Source organism: Lepisosteus oculatus, chromosome 3 (assembly GCF_040954835.1).
Source record: "Lepisosteus oculatus isolate fLepOcu1 chromosome 3, fLepOcu1.hap2, whole genome shotgun sequence".
Taxonomy (NCBI): Eukaryota; Metazoa; Chordata; class Actinopteri; order Semionotiformes; family Lepisosteidae; genus Lepisosteus; species Lepisosteus oculatus.
Window position 1 is genome coordinate 1,148,903 of NC_090698.1, and position 15,481 is coordinate 1,164,383.

The 15,481-nt window shown below is 51.6% G+C and overlaps 2 protein-coding genes and 1 non-coding gene across 5 annotated transcripts; all 3 read left to right on the forward strand.

Moving 5' to 3' along the window:
- Positions 1 to 2,142: 2,142 nt before the first annotated feature.
- LOC102687944 (proton-coupled zinc antiporter SLC30A1) lies at positions 2,143 to 8,827 on the forward strand. Its single transcript, XM_069187708.1, has 4 exons — positions 2,143 to 3,343; positions 4,556 to 4,974; positions 5,903 to 6,139; positions 7,111 to 8,827. Exons 2-4 carry the CDS (start codon positions 4,560 to 4,562, stop codon positions 7,902 to 7,904), a joined length of 1,446 nt encoding a protein of 481 aa, XP_069043809.1. The 5' UTR covers positions 2,143 to 3,343; positions 4,556 to 4,559; the 3' UTR covers positions 7,905 to 8,827.
- A 367-nt stretch (positions 8,828 to 9,194) lies between these two features.
- Positions 9,195 to 9,281, forward strand: trnastop-uca (transfer RNA opal suppressor (anticodon UCA)). The gene has a single exon. It is a non-coding gene; the product is annotated as a tRNA-Sec (tRNA).
- Positions 9,282 to 10,808: 1,527 nt separating this feature from the next.
- Positions 10,809 to 14,765, forward strand: mrpl28 (mitochondrial ribosomal protein L28). Of its 3 annotated transcripts, none has more exons than XM_015340903.2 (6): positions 10,809 to 10,921; positions 11,284 to 11,667; positions 11,892 to 12,044; positions 13,538 to 13,672; positions 13,947 to 14,033; positions 14,276 to 14,765. In XM_015340903.2, the coding sequence occupies exons 2-6, from the start codon at positions 11,380 to 11,382 to the stop codon at positions 14,372 to 14,374; spliced, it is 762 nt and encodes a 253-aa protein (XP_015196389.1). In that variant the 5' UTR covers positions 10,809 to 10,921; positions 11,284 to 11,379; the 3' UTR covers positions 14,375 to 14,765. The 3 variants fall into 3 exon arrangements, with proteins under 3 accessions (XP_015196389.1, XP_006627762.1, XP_069043810.1); XM_006627699.3 differs by having other exon boundaries at positions 11,349 to 11,667; XM_069187709.1 differs by lacking the exon at positions 10,809 to 10,921 and having other exon boundaries at positions 10,947 to 11,667.
- Positions 14,766 to 15,481: the final 716 nt, after the last annotated feature.

Genomic DNA, 15,481 nt, shown 5'->3' on the forward strand with positions numbered 1-15,481 from the left:
TAACCTCCGCCGCCGACTGTGGCTCATCCCGCACCTCGGGAACCGTCTGGACCCCTCAGCTGGCCATCTCGGATCTCCACACATCTCAAAAGGTCCTTGAGCTGCAAGAAGGGTTCTGAACGGGTCCCTCTCCTCCTAGGGGGTTGAGCAGGACAAACCCATGTAGAGTTTCCTTTTTGGGCTGGCCGAAGCCTTGAGCTTTCCACTGCAATTCCTGTAGCTAATTCCAGCCTGCAGAATCTCCCTCTTCAGCTCACAGCTCTTCAGCTGCCTGTGCTCTTCTGTTGGAAGAGTCTCAAACAGGTGTGTTTCCCAGCTGTAGAAAGTCCAGTCAAGATCTCGCTGGTCTGCGCAGATTCCTCCCAGCTGTGCAGCAGTCTGTCCTCAGTGCTCCGCCCAGGGGTGAGCTGGGTCCCCTCGCCATAAACACCCCTCAGGGTTACAGGCTGGGTTCAGGGGTGTGGGGCCACTCCGCTCCCCCGACACTGTCACCCTGCTTCTGATGGAGGGCTGGGTTCCATCACCCTGCTTCTCCCCCCCAAGAGCCTCCCTGGGTCTTTCTGTTAAGGTCTGCCACTGGATCCCACTGACCTAGATCCCACTGACCCGGATCACACCAGCTGCTGCCAGTCCAGTGTCCTGCTTCTGTCAAAAACATCTCCACATGGAACAGACACCATCCTAACTAAGGTGGATCAAGGAGACCAAACCCACAAGGACTTCAGCACCACAATGAAACAACAAGCCACCAGCCCCCTGCACCCACCATCAATCTCATCTCCAAAGTCACCCCGCTGAGACTGGTAACAGTTAATTGTGGACTTAAACTGCCTCAAGGGGAGGTTTTGTCTAACAAAATCATCTTCTCAGATAACAGGCTGCCATAGTTACCTATAAGAGGAGGCTATGTGGCCCATTTAACCCCTGTGGTTGGTAGTAGCTAATTAATCTCAGGACTTTATTCAGCCATTTTTGAAAGACAGGCTTCAAGAACATGGCCCAGTAGCTTGCACCGTGATCCCACAGGCTCTTGTGGAAGGAAGTGCCTCCTGTTGCCAGTTATACAGTAAATACTCTGTATTTATGTCTATTTGTATTTCACCACTGATTCTGCAGATATCCACAGTCTGAAGACATTCGTGGGCTCCTGGACAAGTCTGGGAGCGGAGTGGCCCCACACCCCTGAACCCAGCCTGTAACCCTGGGGGGTGTTTATGGCGAGGGGACCCAGCTCACCCCTGGGTAGAGCACTGAGGACAGACTGCTGCACAGCTGGGAGTGGTGGTTGCGCACATTCTCCCTTGGGGGTAATCAAGTCTTTAAAGGGCATGCACTCTGAGGTGTCTGGGGTTAGAATTGCGGACGTGCATCTCTGTGGAGAGCTGCTGCACTAAAGAGACTTTCTTTGTCCGTCTCAATTGCTGATGAGTTTATATACAAGACAACTCATGTACTTGTCTTTGGGGAAAACATTCCAGGAGGTTTCTGAAGTTCAGCCTTCAACATTCAAAGGTCCTGGAATGTTTCATTTGTCTCCCTGTTCATGCCAGCAGTGCAAGGCACACCCAGGACTGAGCTGCTACACCGTAGTACTTGAAACTGTCTGGGAATTGTTTTTTAGAAAGTATTACCAGACATACTGTTGCAGCCAATTCACTACTCTTACTGAAGCTGCTAGGAAACACGACGGAGGAAATATCCATCCTTGTCCTAGACGAATTCCATGACATAGTGGTGGGCGCTGGCATGTTCTCGTGGGCTACACCCCACAGACCCGCTGGCTCCGGTACTGGCATCTTCAAATCCACCCAGTGCTCAGTGTCTGCTCCAGGATAGCAGGATGGGCTCTGCGTTGCCTTGACCCTAACGAAGAATGAGCTCAAGGCCGACGGCGAATGAATCCTTCGTTATGTTCTTTGTTTGGACAGAAGAACCCTTCTGTTGAGACAAGCAGATAAAATGTGCACAGAGCTGCTGTTTTAGGCTGCCAGCCTTGTTCTTGAGGTTCAGCCTGGCCTTCACCCGGAGGGCTTTGATTAAACAAACAGCTGGGGAACACTGGGAAATTGTTGAAATGAAATCTGCTGACTGTCATGGATGAACTCCGGGTCAGGAGCTCTGTCTGTGTGCTGTTGAAAGGTGGAGTGCTGTCAGAAATAAGCCTTATTTTTTGCACCACTATATTTTCACTTAAAGCCAGTAAAACCTTTTGATGATTAAATTGTCATGATCATGTTACTCTTTTTCTTTTATTGAAGGGGGAAGTTCTGTACTGGAATTTTTTTTTCCCCGAAAGTGACCTTTCCAGGCTGTCAAACTGCGTTTGGCACGTTGGCTTAGCAGCCCAGCACACTGAACCAGAGAACAGCTTCAAACGGGCGAAAGCGGTTCTGTCAGGGCAATCGCCCGGAAAGCCCTGGGAACAGAACAGAGCAGCCGCCCCACCAACCAGGGAAGAGAACTGACACAGCTTCCTCTCAGTCCGGAGTCCTCTTCCTCGTCCAGGCTCCTTTGTTTTAGCTCCCCTGTGCAGAAAGATGTCAAAGGCTGTCAATTCTAGTGCCTGGATGCCATTAATCTCTTGCTGTCCAGACCGTTTCACCTGTGTGTGTTGACCTGGAGAGGAGGAACACACGGCAGTACGCGAGACAGGAAACAGTGGACCTTGCAGGAGTTACAGCAGGTCTGACCCCCAGGGGACTGGCTTGGGCAGGACTCCTGCGTCCCCACGCTCCTGTGCTAACTGAGCTCTGCTGCTCTTCGCCAGAGTGATCCTGGAGGGGCACCGTGTTCGTCTGAAAACTAAGGATGCCGAAAAATTAGACTATTTAAAAGACAACACAAACTGCTTAGCCCTGCTGTGTACAGGTCCACTGTGGGCCGAGCAGAATTCACCTGAACGCCAGACACTGAACACCTTGGGTGAGGCTCTGGTAGCACAGGCAGGTTTGTTGTTTTCTGATTTGTAGGTAAAGAAACCTTTTTGGTTGTGCTCTCTCCTTGGGAAGAGTAAATGAGCTCTGAAAAGCAGAGGTCTTGGGTTATAAAAGCTGTGGCCCGGACTGTCCGCATCACTCGGATTAAAGAGGGGGGAGTGTTTTGATATTCTTGTTTTTGTTCTGTCTCACTGAAGAACGTTTAAGCCCAGACAGGGAGAAAAAAAAAAGCGCTAGAAAAAAAAAAGGATTCTGCCTCTCACATGACAGCGCTTAACACCGCCAGAGGAGAGGGGTAACCCGGCTGGGAGCAGCAGAGGGGCGCAGATCATCTTCCCTGCTGCTGCGCGGCGCACAGATCGCCCTCGCCGGGATCCGACCGACGGCCGGCCGCCGACACGCCCGAGGTAACAGATCAGTTCTGATTCTCGTAATCTCCTTCTCTAATCATCTCTAACCATCGGAAGGCAATTCTAACAATCACTAACGTCCATTTGCCTGATAGCCCTGGAAACGCAGGGCAAACTCACACCTGCAGCCCGTGGCACTGCGTCTGCAGCTCCGAATCCCGTTTCTTTCTGCCTCCTTCCGAAACACCCACCGCAGCCACGAGGGACCTGTCCGCGGGACGTCCTCACGCTTTCTGCGGGGCTCCCTCTCTCGGCGCGGCCGTTTGTACCCACAGTGTAGAAACAGCCCGTCCGCTGGGGGCGCTGTCGCTCGCCTGCCTGCTTCCCTCCCGCTCGAGTCCGGGAGGAAAGAGGACCCCCGAAGAAAACCCACCTCAATTCGGGGGGAACATGCAGGCTTCACACAGACTGAACCCCAGTCCCGCGCCGCGCAGTACTACTCCCGCTAATGCTCTCAATTACTGCGGTCGATTTTAACGCGTTTTGTGAGAAACTGCAAACATTTAAAATGTCTAATGATTGATTTATATTGAGAGTTCTTCCTGGTCTCTTTATGGCCATCGTGCGATGTCTTAAGATTGTAACCATCATTTGGTTTTTAGAGGATGCCTCTTCCTCTGAGTATCCTGCAACATTCTTAAAATGATCAAAACATGAAGGAGTACATTAGGGGAATTAAATATAACAAATACTATGTAATTACTGGAGTACAATTCTAGGATTTGTTTGCAGTATTCCAACAACAGGAAGCAGGGGAATGAAAGTGAGCTCACGAGTCCTGGGTTTGAGTCCAGCCTGGTGCGTGTGGAGTCTGTATGTTCTCCCATGCTTATGTCACTATTTAATCCAGTTCATCTCCGCCCATCTCCCCACCTCCTCGAGACGTGTGCGTTCTGAGTGACTGACCGCTCCACGCTGTCAGCTGGGGTCTCCATGTTATTCCCCTGCTGGCCAAGGCCAGGCTGACCGTGAGGCGCTAGCAGCGAGACCGGGGCTCATGCGTTACTGTAGCGATCGCTGACCCCTGCTGAAGTCCAGCAGTCACTTTCCTCTGTCCTGCCCCGCTTGCCTCAGGCTCACACACTGCGCTCCCCGCCCTGCGCAGCCTCTGCCCCGGTGAGCCAGTCGGGTTCGTACCGCTGAGGGGGGGCAGTCAGTGGGCTGTCCTCGGCTGTAGCTGCGTCACGGTGTGCATGTGTGTGTGTCCAGGACGATGGCCCGTGCTGCGCCGAGCTCCGGACGCCGCGGCCTCCTGGGCCTGACACTGCTGGTGCTGCTGGGACAGCTCGTCGTCAGCCGCCTCTGCAACTCCCTCATCATCGCGGTGGACTCCTTCCACACGCTGCACCTGCTCCTGCAGCTGGGCGTGCGCCTGTGGGACCCGGCCCGCCCCTGGCGCCGGCTGCAGCCGCTGGGCGGCCTGGTGGCCGCGCTGCTCCTGGCCTCGCTCTGCGCCTCCGTCTCGCTGGACATCCTCGGCCACTTCCTGCAGCCGCACGCCGGCCAGCGGCCCTGCCTGGCCCTCGCTGCCGGGGCCACGGGGGTGCTGCTCAACGCAGGGGTGCTGGCCGCTGGCTGCGTCGACGGGTGGGACGCCAGCGAGGGGAGCCTGGCGTCGGCGGGCAGAGGTAGCTCTACTCCTTTACTCCTGTAAGGTTGGGCATCCGAGAGCTCTTCCGCAGCAGGAAAGGCTTCGCTGACAGAATTAGGGTCAATTATTCTTAAATAACAAGGCAGAATGGCAGAGCGAGGTATCCTGCTAGAAATTAGCCTATTGATCCACTGGCTGATCGATCGATTATTTAACTGTTACCTTCATTCAAAGCAGCTCAGAGTTAATGCAATGGAACCCACTGGTTATAAACTCACTGGGAGCTGCAGGTACTGTATACTATTGCACAGCCACTGTGCTATAGACTTAATCTGATGAACGGCTTTCAGGAAACTCAGGTTTTCAGTAGCTGAGATCTTCTCACTCAAGTTACATCCAGTAGCAGAGCCAGTGTGCTGCTCTCTGTCATGCGCTGGCCAGGAGGAGCACTGAGCCAGTGTGCTGCTCTCTGTTGTGCACTGAGCCAGTGTGCTGCTCTCTGTCGTGCGCTGAGCCAGTGTGCTGCTCTCTGTCGTGCGCTGAGCCAGTGTGCTGCTCTCTGTCGTGCGCTGAGCCAGTGTGCTGCTCTCTGTCGTGCGCTGAGCCAGTGTGCTGCTCTCTGTCGTGCGCTGAGCCAGTGTGCTGCTCTCTGTCGTGCGCTGAGCCAGTGTGCTGCTCTCTGTCGTGCACTGAGCCAGTGTGCTGCTCTCTGTCGTGCACTGAGCCAGTGTGCTGCTCTCTGTCGTGCGCTGAGCCAGTGTGCTGCTCTCTGTCGTGCGCTGAGCCACTGTGCTGCTCTCTGTCGTGCGCTGAGCCAGTGTGCTGCTCTCTGTCGTGCGCTGAGCCACTGTGCTGCTCTCTGTCGTGCGCTGAGCCACTGTGCTGCTCTCTGTCGTGCACTGAGCCAGTGTGCTGCTCTCTACTGTGTGCACCAGACCTAGTGCCTGAGCTCTCTCCCTTCACAGGAGGCGAGGCTGAGCTCCCGGTGCAGAGGAGCGAGGCGACCGGGGGAGAAGATGCCGAGTGCGCTGGGTGCCCGCCGAATCCTGCTGGAGCGGCACTGGAGCTCCCCCCGCTGGAGCTGCTGCTGTACTGCAATCCTGGGGCCTCCTGCACCCTCCTGAAAGCCCAGCCCAGCCCGGTTTCCCGCGGCCAGCTGGACAGGGACAGCGGGGAGCCCGCCGGTGCCCCACACTCGCACGGTAAACACTTGTCTGTGAGCCAGCTCTCCAGGCGGCAAGAGTCTCACCCAGACAACACAGCAAAGCCCCTATAGCCTCTCACACTGCACATGAAGGAGCGTCGTGCGTGGGAGTGTTTGACACAGTGTCAGGGTGTCCTTTATTGTCTAGTGACCAGGAGCTGCATACTGAGCAAGCTCAGTGGAACAGGCCTGGACCTCAGTGCTGAATTGCTCTGCAACCACACTCGTGAAGCAGAGTATTCCTGGAGCGGAAGATTGAAACAAGCAGAAACAGGTTAAAAAGATCTCATCAAGCAAGAACGTGAATTTGGGATTAACTGAACTAAGCAATTAGAAACTGAGCTGGACACAAGCCAGGAGACACTGTAGTGCCCCAGGCCCAGGGCTGAGAACTGCTGCTCTAGTCAACTGGAGTATGCGAAGAAAGTAGTAATAACTGCTTTGTTATTTATTCGAGTACTCTGAATGACATCATCCATAACTTCAGACACCTGCGGGGTACTGGTGTAAGTGCAGTCTGAACAGACCCTGGACACAGGTCTTGCTGTTTTGTGAGTCCATAGCAGGCAACCACATCACTTCGCCTGCGACATCACCACACACTGTCTCGTCTGTGGGACATGAGTGACCTTGTGGTTAACTTGTTGTGAAGCCTCCAGACAGGACAGCCCTGCTTCCTTGCACTGTTATGGAGTGATCAGTCTTCTCCCCTCTCAAGCCCAATCATAGGAAGGTGCCTCCCGCCCTGCCTGCGTTCTTCCACCTGTGTGCTGTTTGACAAACCGCTTTCAGCACAACCCTCGCCGTCCGCCCGTCAGCCCATCTCTGTTTCCTAGAGAGCCCTGCTGGGGGGAAGGAGGGCGCAGGAACAGCTCAGCTGGGGGGCAGGAGCAGAGCCCTTCTCATCCTGCCCTGCATCAGTGAGGGTGGAGGATTTTAATGCTGTTCTTTTCTCCACACTCTCCCCAGATTCCAGCGCTGCAGGACAGCAGCCCGGGCCAGGCGAGAGGCCAGGGCGCTGGGCGGGGCGCGGCGGGAGCCGCGGGGCTCCCTGGGTCCTGGGGGCGGCGCGGGGCCTCCTGGCTCCGGTGCTGGTGCTGGCCAACGGGCTGACCCAGCTGCTGCTGACCCCGGGCTGCCAGGGCCAGCGCAGCGAGGGGGGCTGCCGGCTCTACGTCTACCTGGACCCCGCCTTCTCGCTGGCGGCCGTGCTGGTCCTGCTGGCCGGCGCGCTGCCCCAGCTCAAGCGGCACGGCCTCCTGCTGCTGCAGGCCGTCCCGGCGCACATCGCCCCGCGCAGCCTGGCCGCCCGGATCGGCCGCGTGCCCGGCGTGCTGGCGGTCCACGACCTCCACGTGTGGCAGCTGTCCGAGGCCTGCCTGGTGGCGTCCGTGCACGTGCACTGCGCCGCCGCCGCCGGGATCCCCGAGCTCGTGTCGGGCGTCACCGCGGTGCTCCGTGGCGTGGGCGTGAGCCGCTGCACCGTGCAGCCCGAGGCCGGCGCCCTGCCCCCCGGCCGCGGGCAGCCGCCGCCCCCCTGCAGCCTGGCCTGCGGGAAGGAGTGCGCCAACAAGCTCTGCTGCCAGGGAGGGGCGGCGCCACCTGCAGGGCACGGCGCTCCCAGCCAGCAGCTCGTCATGGAGAACCCCTACCTGTCAGCGCTCCGCCCGGAGAGAGACAGCTTGGGCGACTTCTCTCAACCCTTTTCACTCACCGCGCAGCAGGGATCGGTGGCAGTCCTGCCAGCTCACTGCTGTGAATGAACCATCCAGATCATACCAGCGACAGTGTGAGGGGCTATGAAGCTCTCCCTCAACCTCTCGCACAGAAACCCCGAGCCTCCCAGCGCACAGCTGCTGCAGAGGCTCTGCCTGTCCGGCGCCTCCCGCCCCCACAGCTGCGCCGCTTGGAATCCGTTCGCAACCTGGGGGCGGCTTGAGAATTCACGGTATTCAGCTAATAGGAATGTTTAATCGTTTATGGAACTGCAACATTTCCTGTTTTTGCCTAACACCACCTAGGTAACTCCTCGAAAACACAGACTTCTCCTCCCAGGATTATTCCCCAGTTCACCTTCGGCAGCGCGACCGGTTCTCAGAGCCTGGGATACACATCTCTGTGTGTCTAATGTCAGCTCTGAGATATCCAACCGAGATGACCCCGTGGCCGCTTGTGACAGAAGCAGTGTTGTGGTGGTGGCCTGTCCCCTCTCTGGCCGGCCCGCTGCGCAGTGGGGCTGCAGAGCTCTGACAGAACGCGAGCATGTTTCTGCCAGTACGATTCACGATAGACCTAAACCCAGAAAGAAGGCATCTCAGACTCGTTCAGCAACGAACGGGTTACCGTGGTGTGAGTTACTATAGCAAATAGTTACCAAGGGTGAACATGACAAATCCCGCGAAAACGCACAGGAAGAGAAAAATAACTTTGATCAGCGCTTGGTCTGACGGTAACAGACCCAGTTCGGAAAACTTCTGCGCTTGTAACTGGGTGGAGGGCTCCACAGCCCCAGAAACCACGGATGCTCTTCAAAGTGGGTTTCCCGGGTGGCTGTGTTTTTCTAAACGCGTTCCAGCAGACGCGAACCTCCTTACAGCTGGAGACAACACAGCAAAACTAAGTGGAAATCCAGCTGGTGTCTAGTCTGCGCTTCACATTTTCCAAGCACACTCCCAGCCGTGCCCCTGCCCCTGCCCCTCGGCGATATTGGCTCCCCGGGCCGGGAGACGGGTCCGCGTCAGGAGAAGCCGACCTGCGCGCCGGCGGCCTCTCCGGCTCCTTCCCCGGCGCCCAATGAGCTGCCCCGCGCCGCCCTTCCCGCGGTGCACTGCCGCCGCACAGGTGGACCTGTTTCAGAACGTCTCGATATCCCAGACAAACAGACAAATTAGTCAGTATGATGGTACCAAGCAGTAATAACAGATCACGCTAAAGCTCTTTTCAATGAGCGGTTTTTCTTTTATCCTCCCTTTTGTTCTCTCGCTCCCCACCCCAGGCGGGACAGATGAGCAAATGTCCCGGGATATATATGGCTCCTGTCCCGTTTATCCATCGCCCGGATGAGCCTCGGTGGGCCGGGGTGCAGGCTTCAAACCTGCAGCTGCTTGACGGCAGAGTGGTTCAATTCCACCTTCCGGGCGGCGGGGCGCTGCGCTGGGGTGGGTTTCCCTATTGGCTTGTATCGGCTGCTGAGTCTGCCGGTAGGTGCTTTGGGTATATCTAGAATAGGAGGTGTTTCTCTTCCTGTGTATGTGGTGTTCTGCACAACCCAGATGTTTTCATGTACTTATTGTGTTATCTTACCTGCTGTTTCCTTTAAATTTCAGAATACAGATAATTAAGAAATACAGAAGTGCAATGAAATGCTTATGACAACATGCGACTCTCCGGCGCCATGTTGAACATGAAGCAGTTCTTCACTTTATTGTGGCTCAGGATCTGCACATGTGGCTGGGAGGTTGCTGGTTCGAATCTCACGGCCGGCAGAGGAATCCTATTAAGTTGGGCCCCTGAGCAAGGCCCTTCACCCCAAGTGCTCCAGGGGTGCTGTATGAATGGCTGACCTTGTGCTCTGACCCCAAGCTTCTCTCCCTGTCTGTGTGTCTCATGGAGAGCAAGTTGGGGTATGTGAAAAGACGAATTCTTAATACACGAAATTGTATATGGCCAATAAAGTGATCTTATCTCATTTCTTGATGTTGATGTTAACTGACTTTCGGAATCAAACAAAAAAACTGACTGACAAACGGGGAGTGACCGTCTCTAACACAATCAGATCAGAGGGGGTGCAAATATTTTCAGCATCACAAAGACAGTGTCCCAGCCCCCTCTCTCCCAGTTTCATAGAGCTGTTTAGTTTGGCAACGTGTCTGTCCAGAGGCAAACTGTCAGACACTAAATCACCTTCTCTGTCGCTGCCCCGGTGCTGTGGAATGACCTTCCTCGGACAGTATGAGAGGCAACTTCTTTCATTGCCTCTTTTCTGATGTTAAGAGGAATTCTTGTAATTTAAACAAATGGCCAATTCTCCACTATCGAGCTGACTAGAAGGGCAGGAAGACCTCCTGTCGTTTCTCAGGCTCTTGACAAAGTTGTCAGAACAACGAACAGTGTAAGACAGCCGCCACTGTCCCCCGAGCGGCTCCTGTGCATGTTTTCTGCTACCAGGAGCACTGCATTTGTGTTTTACGAAATCTGTATCTTCTCCTGAATGCCCAGAATTACTAGAATGGATTTCCAAGCATCCCTTCCGTAACTGTATTAAATTAATGTTTTTTAATAACCCAACATTGGTCTGCTCATGGGGACATGTGAGTGTAATTTATCCACAAAGCTCCTATCCATTTTCTCCTAATAATAATAATAATAATAATAATAATAATAATAATAATAATAAAATAATAATAATAATAATAATAATATAGTGTTTCAAAGGTCATAATAATCTACAGTACAACGCTCTCAAATTTCAGTTTCAACCGGCTGGTTCGTATAAACCTGATCTGAATAGTGACAAGTTGATTATCCAATACCGGCGTGCAGCGCGCACAGTAGTGCGGCAGGGATTGGCTGAATGGCCAAACTGACAAGCAGATTTACCAATAAGAATGTAAATCTCAACCTTGGCGACATTCAACGGCCAATCGCCTCGCTCAATGGGCGGGTTAGCTCCCGGAAGTACAACTTTGTCCTTGATTGGAAACGTAACGTGGGGGAATTGTTTTCAGTGTGCTCAAGTGCCTAAATTACTAAATTATTAATTGTGTATTTAGTGTATCGGGTAAGTCGTCGTTTTGGAAAACCAACTGGATTGTGAAACTGTTGTGATATAGCTTTATATTTCGCATGGTTTATTCTTTACTGATAAAACGCGACACCGCGGTCCTACACTCTGTCTATCCCTCTATCGCCCCAGCATTGAACAGTACTAACCGCCCGGGCGCAGGGGAACAGAAACACACTGTGTTTTAGGAATAAGTGAAGGTTTATTCCATGCTGAAAAGAAACGTTGTGTTTCTTTTCTTCTCTTTTCAGCAGGAATAAACCTTTACTTGTTCCTTTGCAGCCCACGCGTGCTGACGGAGCTACCCACCTGAACTACTTCACACGATCCTATATTTGTTTTTACTGTTTCCTTACAAGTTCCCGATCGTGCCCGTGAAGGGGCTGCTTTGGCCTGGGTATTCAGAGCTGTTCTCCATTCTCAAGCGAGTGTGCGCTTTCTGGCGGTCCTGGAGGATGCTGCTGCACAAGTACCCCCCGCGCCTGTGGGAGGCGCTGAAGCTCAAGCAGGGCATCTACGCCCGCCTGCCGCAGCACTATCTCCGCTCCCTGCAGGAGACGCGCCCGCCCGCGGCCGTGCACTGGCAGCCCCTGGGGGTCAAGTTCAGGCTCAACCCCAGAACCGGCCAGCGGGAGAGAGTCCAGGATGTCCCCATTCCCATCTACCACCCCCCCGAGTCCCAGAGAGGCCTGTGGGGGGGTGAAGGCTGGATCACGGGGTACAGATATGCCAATAACGATAAGGTGAGAAACGGCACTGCTCAGTTCGGGTCTTCAAATTTACAGTTTCCTGTACATTACAGGTCACCACAAGCGACTTCACAATTTTGCAATGATAAAAAATACTTAGAATTCTGAAAATTTAAATCTTGCCATGTGAACCTTTGAACAAATTAAGACATGTTTGCAGGGTAGCTTGTCAGTATTGGATGAATACCCCAGTATTAGTTTCCCTCTTTCTCCCACAGCTCTCCACACGCCTGAAGAAATGCTGGAAGCCTCAGCTCTTTAACAGGGAACTGTACAGCGAGATCCTTGACCACAAGTTTAAAATCACCGTCACTGCTCGGACGCTGGATCTCATTGACAAGGCGTATGGCTTTGACTTCTACATTCTCAAGGTGACTTGTGACAGCAGAGTGGTTGTTTGCACTACCTTAAATTATTTGAGAAAATCTGAGTTGGAAACCATCGTGACTCTTTTGATGACTAAAAAGATATATATAAAAAAGATCACTTTATTGGCCATATACAATTTCCTGCATTAGGAATTTGTCTTTTCACAGACCCCAGCTTGCTCTCCATGAGACACACAGACAGGGAGAGAGAAGCTGGGGGTCAGAGCGCAGTGTCAGCCATTTATACGGCACCCCTGGAGCAGCTGGGGTTAAGGGCCTTGCTCAGGGGCCCAACGGAGTAGGATTCCTCTGCCGGCCGAGGGATACAAACCAGCAACCTTCCAGCCACAGGCGGAGATCCTGAGCCACAGAGCCACCGCTCCGCCCCTGTAAAAGTGGTACAAGTTAGGTCTCTGGATCTGGATCACGCCTGTGAAAAAAACAGCCGAATGAAATTTAATGCAGCCTACATGGTCGCACGCCAGGAATTACCATTCCCAAAATATGCCTCCCAAAGCTCGCTCATGAAAAAGAATGGAATGGATGTATCAAAGACGTATGATAACGACACCGCATGTGCTGAGTTTATTGAGTGCCGTGCAGACAAACTTGATTCTGTAATTTGGCGACTAAAAAGAGTCATTTGGCTCCTAAATGTTTAATTTTAGGAGCCAGTGGCTCCCAAGTAATTGTTTTAGTCTGGAGCTCTGCCATTGATTGTTAATATTAGTAGTTTCTTCTTGGTAATAAATGTACTATATTTATGTACTGCTGCACATAATAATCAAAGTTCAGGTTCTGTAGACTTCTTACTGAGAGGAGAACATACAGTACATTGCTACTATGAGTAATAGTTTCTTATCCTTGAAATTAATAATCATGCTTTGTATAAGCCTTTTGTTTATGTTTTGTGACAAAATGTTGGACAGGGTCACAGAGGGAGTGCACTTTGGACCCAGAGTTTTGAGAAGCCTTTACCCTCTGTGACCTTGTCTCTTTTAAAAAAATGTAGTTTCCTCTATCTAGGGGATATGGAAACTACATGTCCCAAGATGCTGTAGGGGGAAATGGCCTGCTCATTTCCCGTCTAGACAGCTTCAGCTGTGAGGTTTTACCTGCATGCTAGATGGCTTTAAAAGGGTGTGGCAAAGACAAGTCAGGGTCTTTGTTGGAGAAGAACCAGAGAGTTAGTCTGGGTTGAGATGCCAACTTATTGGTTTTTGGTATTTATGTTAAGGACGTCGTTTATATTATTCTTCCTGAACATGACAACTTGAGTGTGATTTCTGACACCACTTTGTGAAGAACCTGGGGCCAAAGACTTTACTGGCTCTCCTCGGGAAGTACAAGGTCGCAGTCCCGGTCAGTGGTGATCCGACAGACCCTGAAAAGGTCACAGTATAGACCTGTATGTTTTTTCAATAAGCTATCACTGCTGTACTGTTGCAACTAGTTTTTCCTGTATGAAATGCTGATCCATTCTGTTTTGATCCTAGACCTCTAAGGAGGATTTAAACTCGAAGCTCGGGATGGATCTGAAAAGGGCAATGCTGCTTCGACTGGCACGCAAAGACACCGCGCTCTATCCGGATGACCCCGAGAGGAGAGAGAGGGTTTACACCAAGTACAAGGTGCTCAAGATGAGCCTCGAATGTGTACTTTTACCAGACTGCTGTCACTCCATTTCCCAACACAGCTGCTGGTCAGCTTTCCACGTTCGCTTGTACTTAACAGGATCGTGACGTCTGGATAAATAAACCTAGAAGAGGTGTTAACAGAAGTATTAAAGAATACATTTTGACAAGTTTCTTAACATATTGCCTAACGGTGCAGTAGTGCAAGTGCAGTCGGTGGGCTGTTGGCTTTTCTGGAGGCTGCCCTTCTGACACTCTGTGCCTCGCCTAGGAGTTTGTGATACCTGAGGAGGAGGCGGACTGGGTGGGGCTCAGCTTGGAAGAAGCAGTGGAGAAGCAGAGGCTCCTGGAACAGAAGGTAGGACACTTTAACATGTACAGCAAGGAAGGACAGGGCCCTGCTGGCACAGCACTCGTGTCGCAATAAATGTAGCAAGAAGGCGAGCGAGAGGGCACTATTTCAGGGGTCCTGATGGGGAAAGAGGAGAAATACTGTGAAACCAATTTATAATGTTTTCCTGTCACTTTGTCTCGGAGAATCAAGGTTTTCGTGTATGAGCTTCTGTGTGATGAGCTGTCGTTGTTCCCGTCTGCCCCCAGGATCCTGTGCCGCTGTTCAAGACCTGTGTGGAGGAGCTGGTGCAGGAGCTGGCCTGTCAGAAGCTGGCCGAGCCTGAGGTGGTGGAGAAGAAGACATGAAGGATCAGCACAAAGACGGAGCTGTAAAATGCACAAACAGCTGCGTCTCGCCTGTTTGTGGTGCAGTTGCTATGCCTCTCTTGGAAGGGATGTTTGTTTTGTTTCAGACTGTGACAGCTGTCTCTCTAACTTATTATAATATCACAGCGAAACATTTACGGAGGCTGGTGGTTATTCATGCAGGAATGTGTTTGGGTCACGAGGGGGTTAGATCTCTTTGTAGATCCCTCAGAAAAGGCTTCATACCCAAAGTAATTTCACATCACAAAAACTTGTAAATATCGTTATTACCATTACTGGAAACTGCATATTTGTCACAAAGAATAAAAACACATTCTTTTTGTTATTTACATTAAATTTAGTTTTGTTAGAATAAAGACTGGTAAAAGAATAGTTTGTATTTATAAAATTCATTCCTTCAAAATATTGTCCACAGCTTTTTGTGCAGTGCCACATGTTGTAAATATTTTCCTTCTCCTTTTTTGGGAGCAGTAACCTAAAGATGATTTGAGAGAAAATGAGTGTGGGATACAGTGTATTTAATAAGAAATAGAGTGGTTTGACTTCATTTTCACTTTCCCATAGCTCACCTAAAGCAGCTTGATTATTGAGGTTTTTATAGAGCTATGTGGATATTTCTTCCATATCTATTAAATATCATTATTAATTCTAAATTATATTTAAAATTTAACAGAACATTCATTTTTGTTTCTATTTCACCTGGCTCCAAAATAGTATTCATGATGCTGTACAGAAGTATCTAGTTTTGAATGTGATGCATCTGAGACAAAAACACAGCAAAGGCTGTAAAAGGGAATTGTGGCTGTATTTGTGTAGTAAGTGTCACACAGGCACATCACTATTGGACGCCACGTTGGTTTGTATTTTTATTCGGCCTGTGCTGTTGTGTAGAGGGGGACAGTCCGGTCAGAAGAGAAGTTACAAACAGCTTTGCAGCGCAAGATCGTCGAAAACCCGTGAAGGTAAGAGCGAGGACTACGGGCCTCGTCCTGAATCTAACAAGAATGTGGGAGAAAATCGCAAGAATATGTGCAGCAAAACTATGCGATATATCATTTTAATTACATTTCTTGTAGTGTTTTGCAT

Excerpts from the sequence above, each read along its gene's own strand:
- LOC102687944 (XM_069187708.1), top strand. The coding sequence starts at position 4,560 with ATGGCCCGTGCTGCGCCGAGCTCCGGACGCCGCGGCCTCCTGGGCCTG. Across the intron at positions 4,975-5,902 it reads CCTGGCGTCGGCGGGCAGAG|GAGGCGAGGCTGAGCTCCCG; the intron begins GTAGCTCTACTC and ends CTCCCTTCACAG. Across the intron at positions 6,140-7,110 it reads CGGTGCCCCACACTCGCACG|ATTCCAGCGCTGCAGGACAG; the intron begins GTAAACACTTGT and ends CACTCTCCCCAG.
- mrpl28 (XM_015340903.2), top strand. The coding sequence starts at position 11,380 with ATGCTGCTGCACAAGTACCCCCCGCGCCTGTGGGAGGCGCTGAAGCTC. Across the intron at positions 12,045-13,537 it reads TTGACTTCTACATTCTCAAG|ACCTCTAAGGAGGATTTAAA; the intron begins GTGACTTGTGAC and ends TTTTGATCCTAG. Across the intron at positions 13,673-13,946 it reads GGGTTTACACCAAGTACAAG|GAGTTTGTGATACCTGAGGA; the intron begins GTGCTCAAGATG and ends TGCCTCGCCTAG.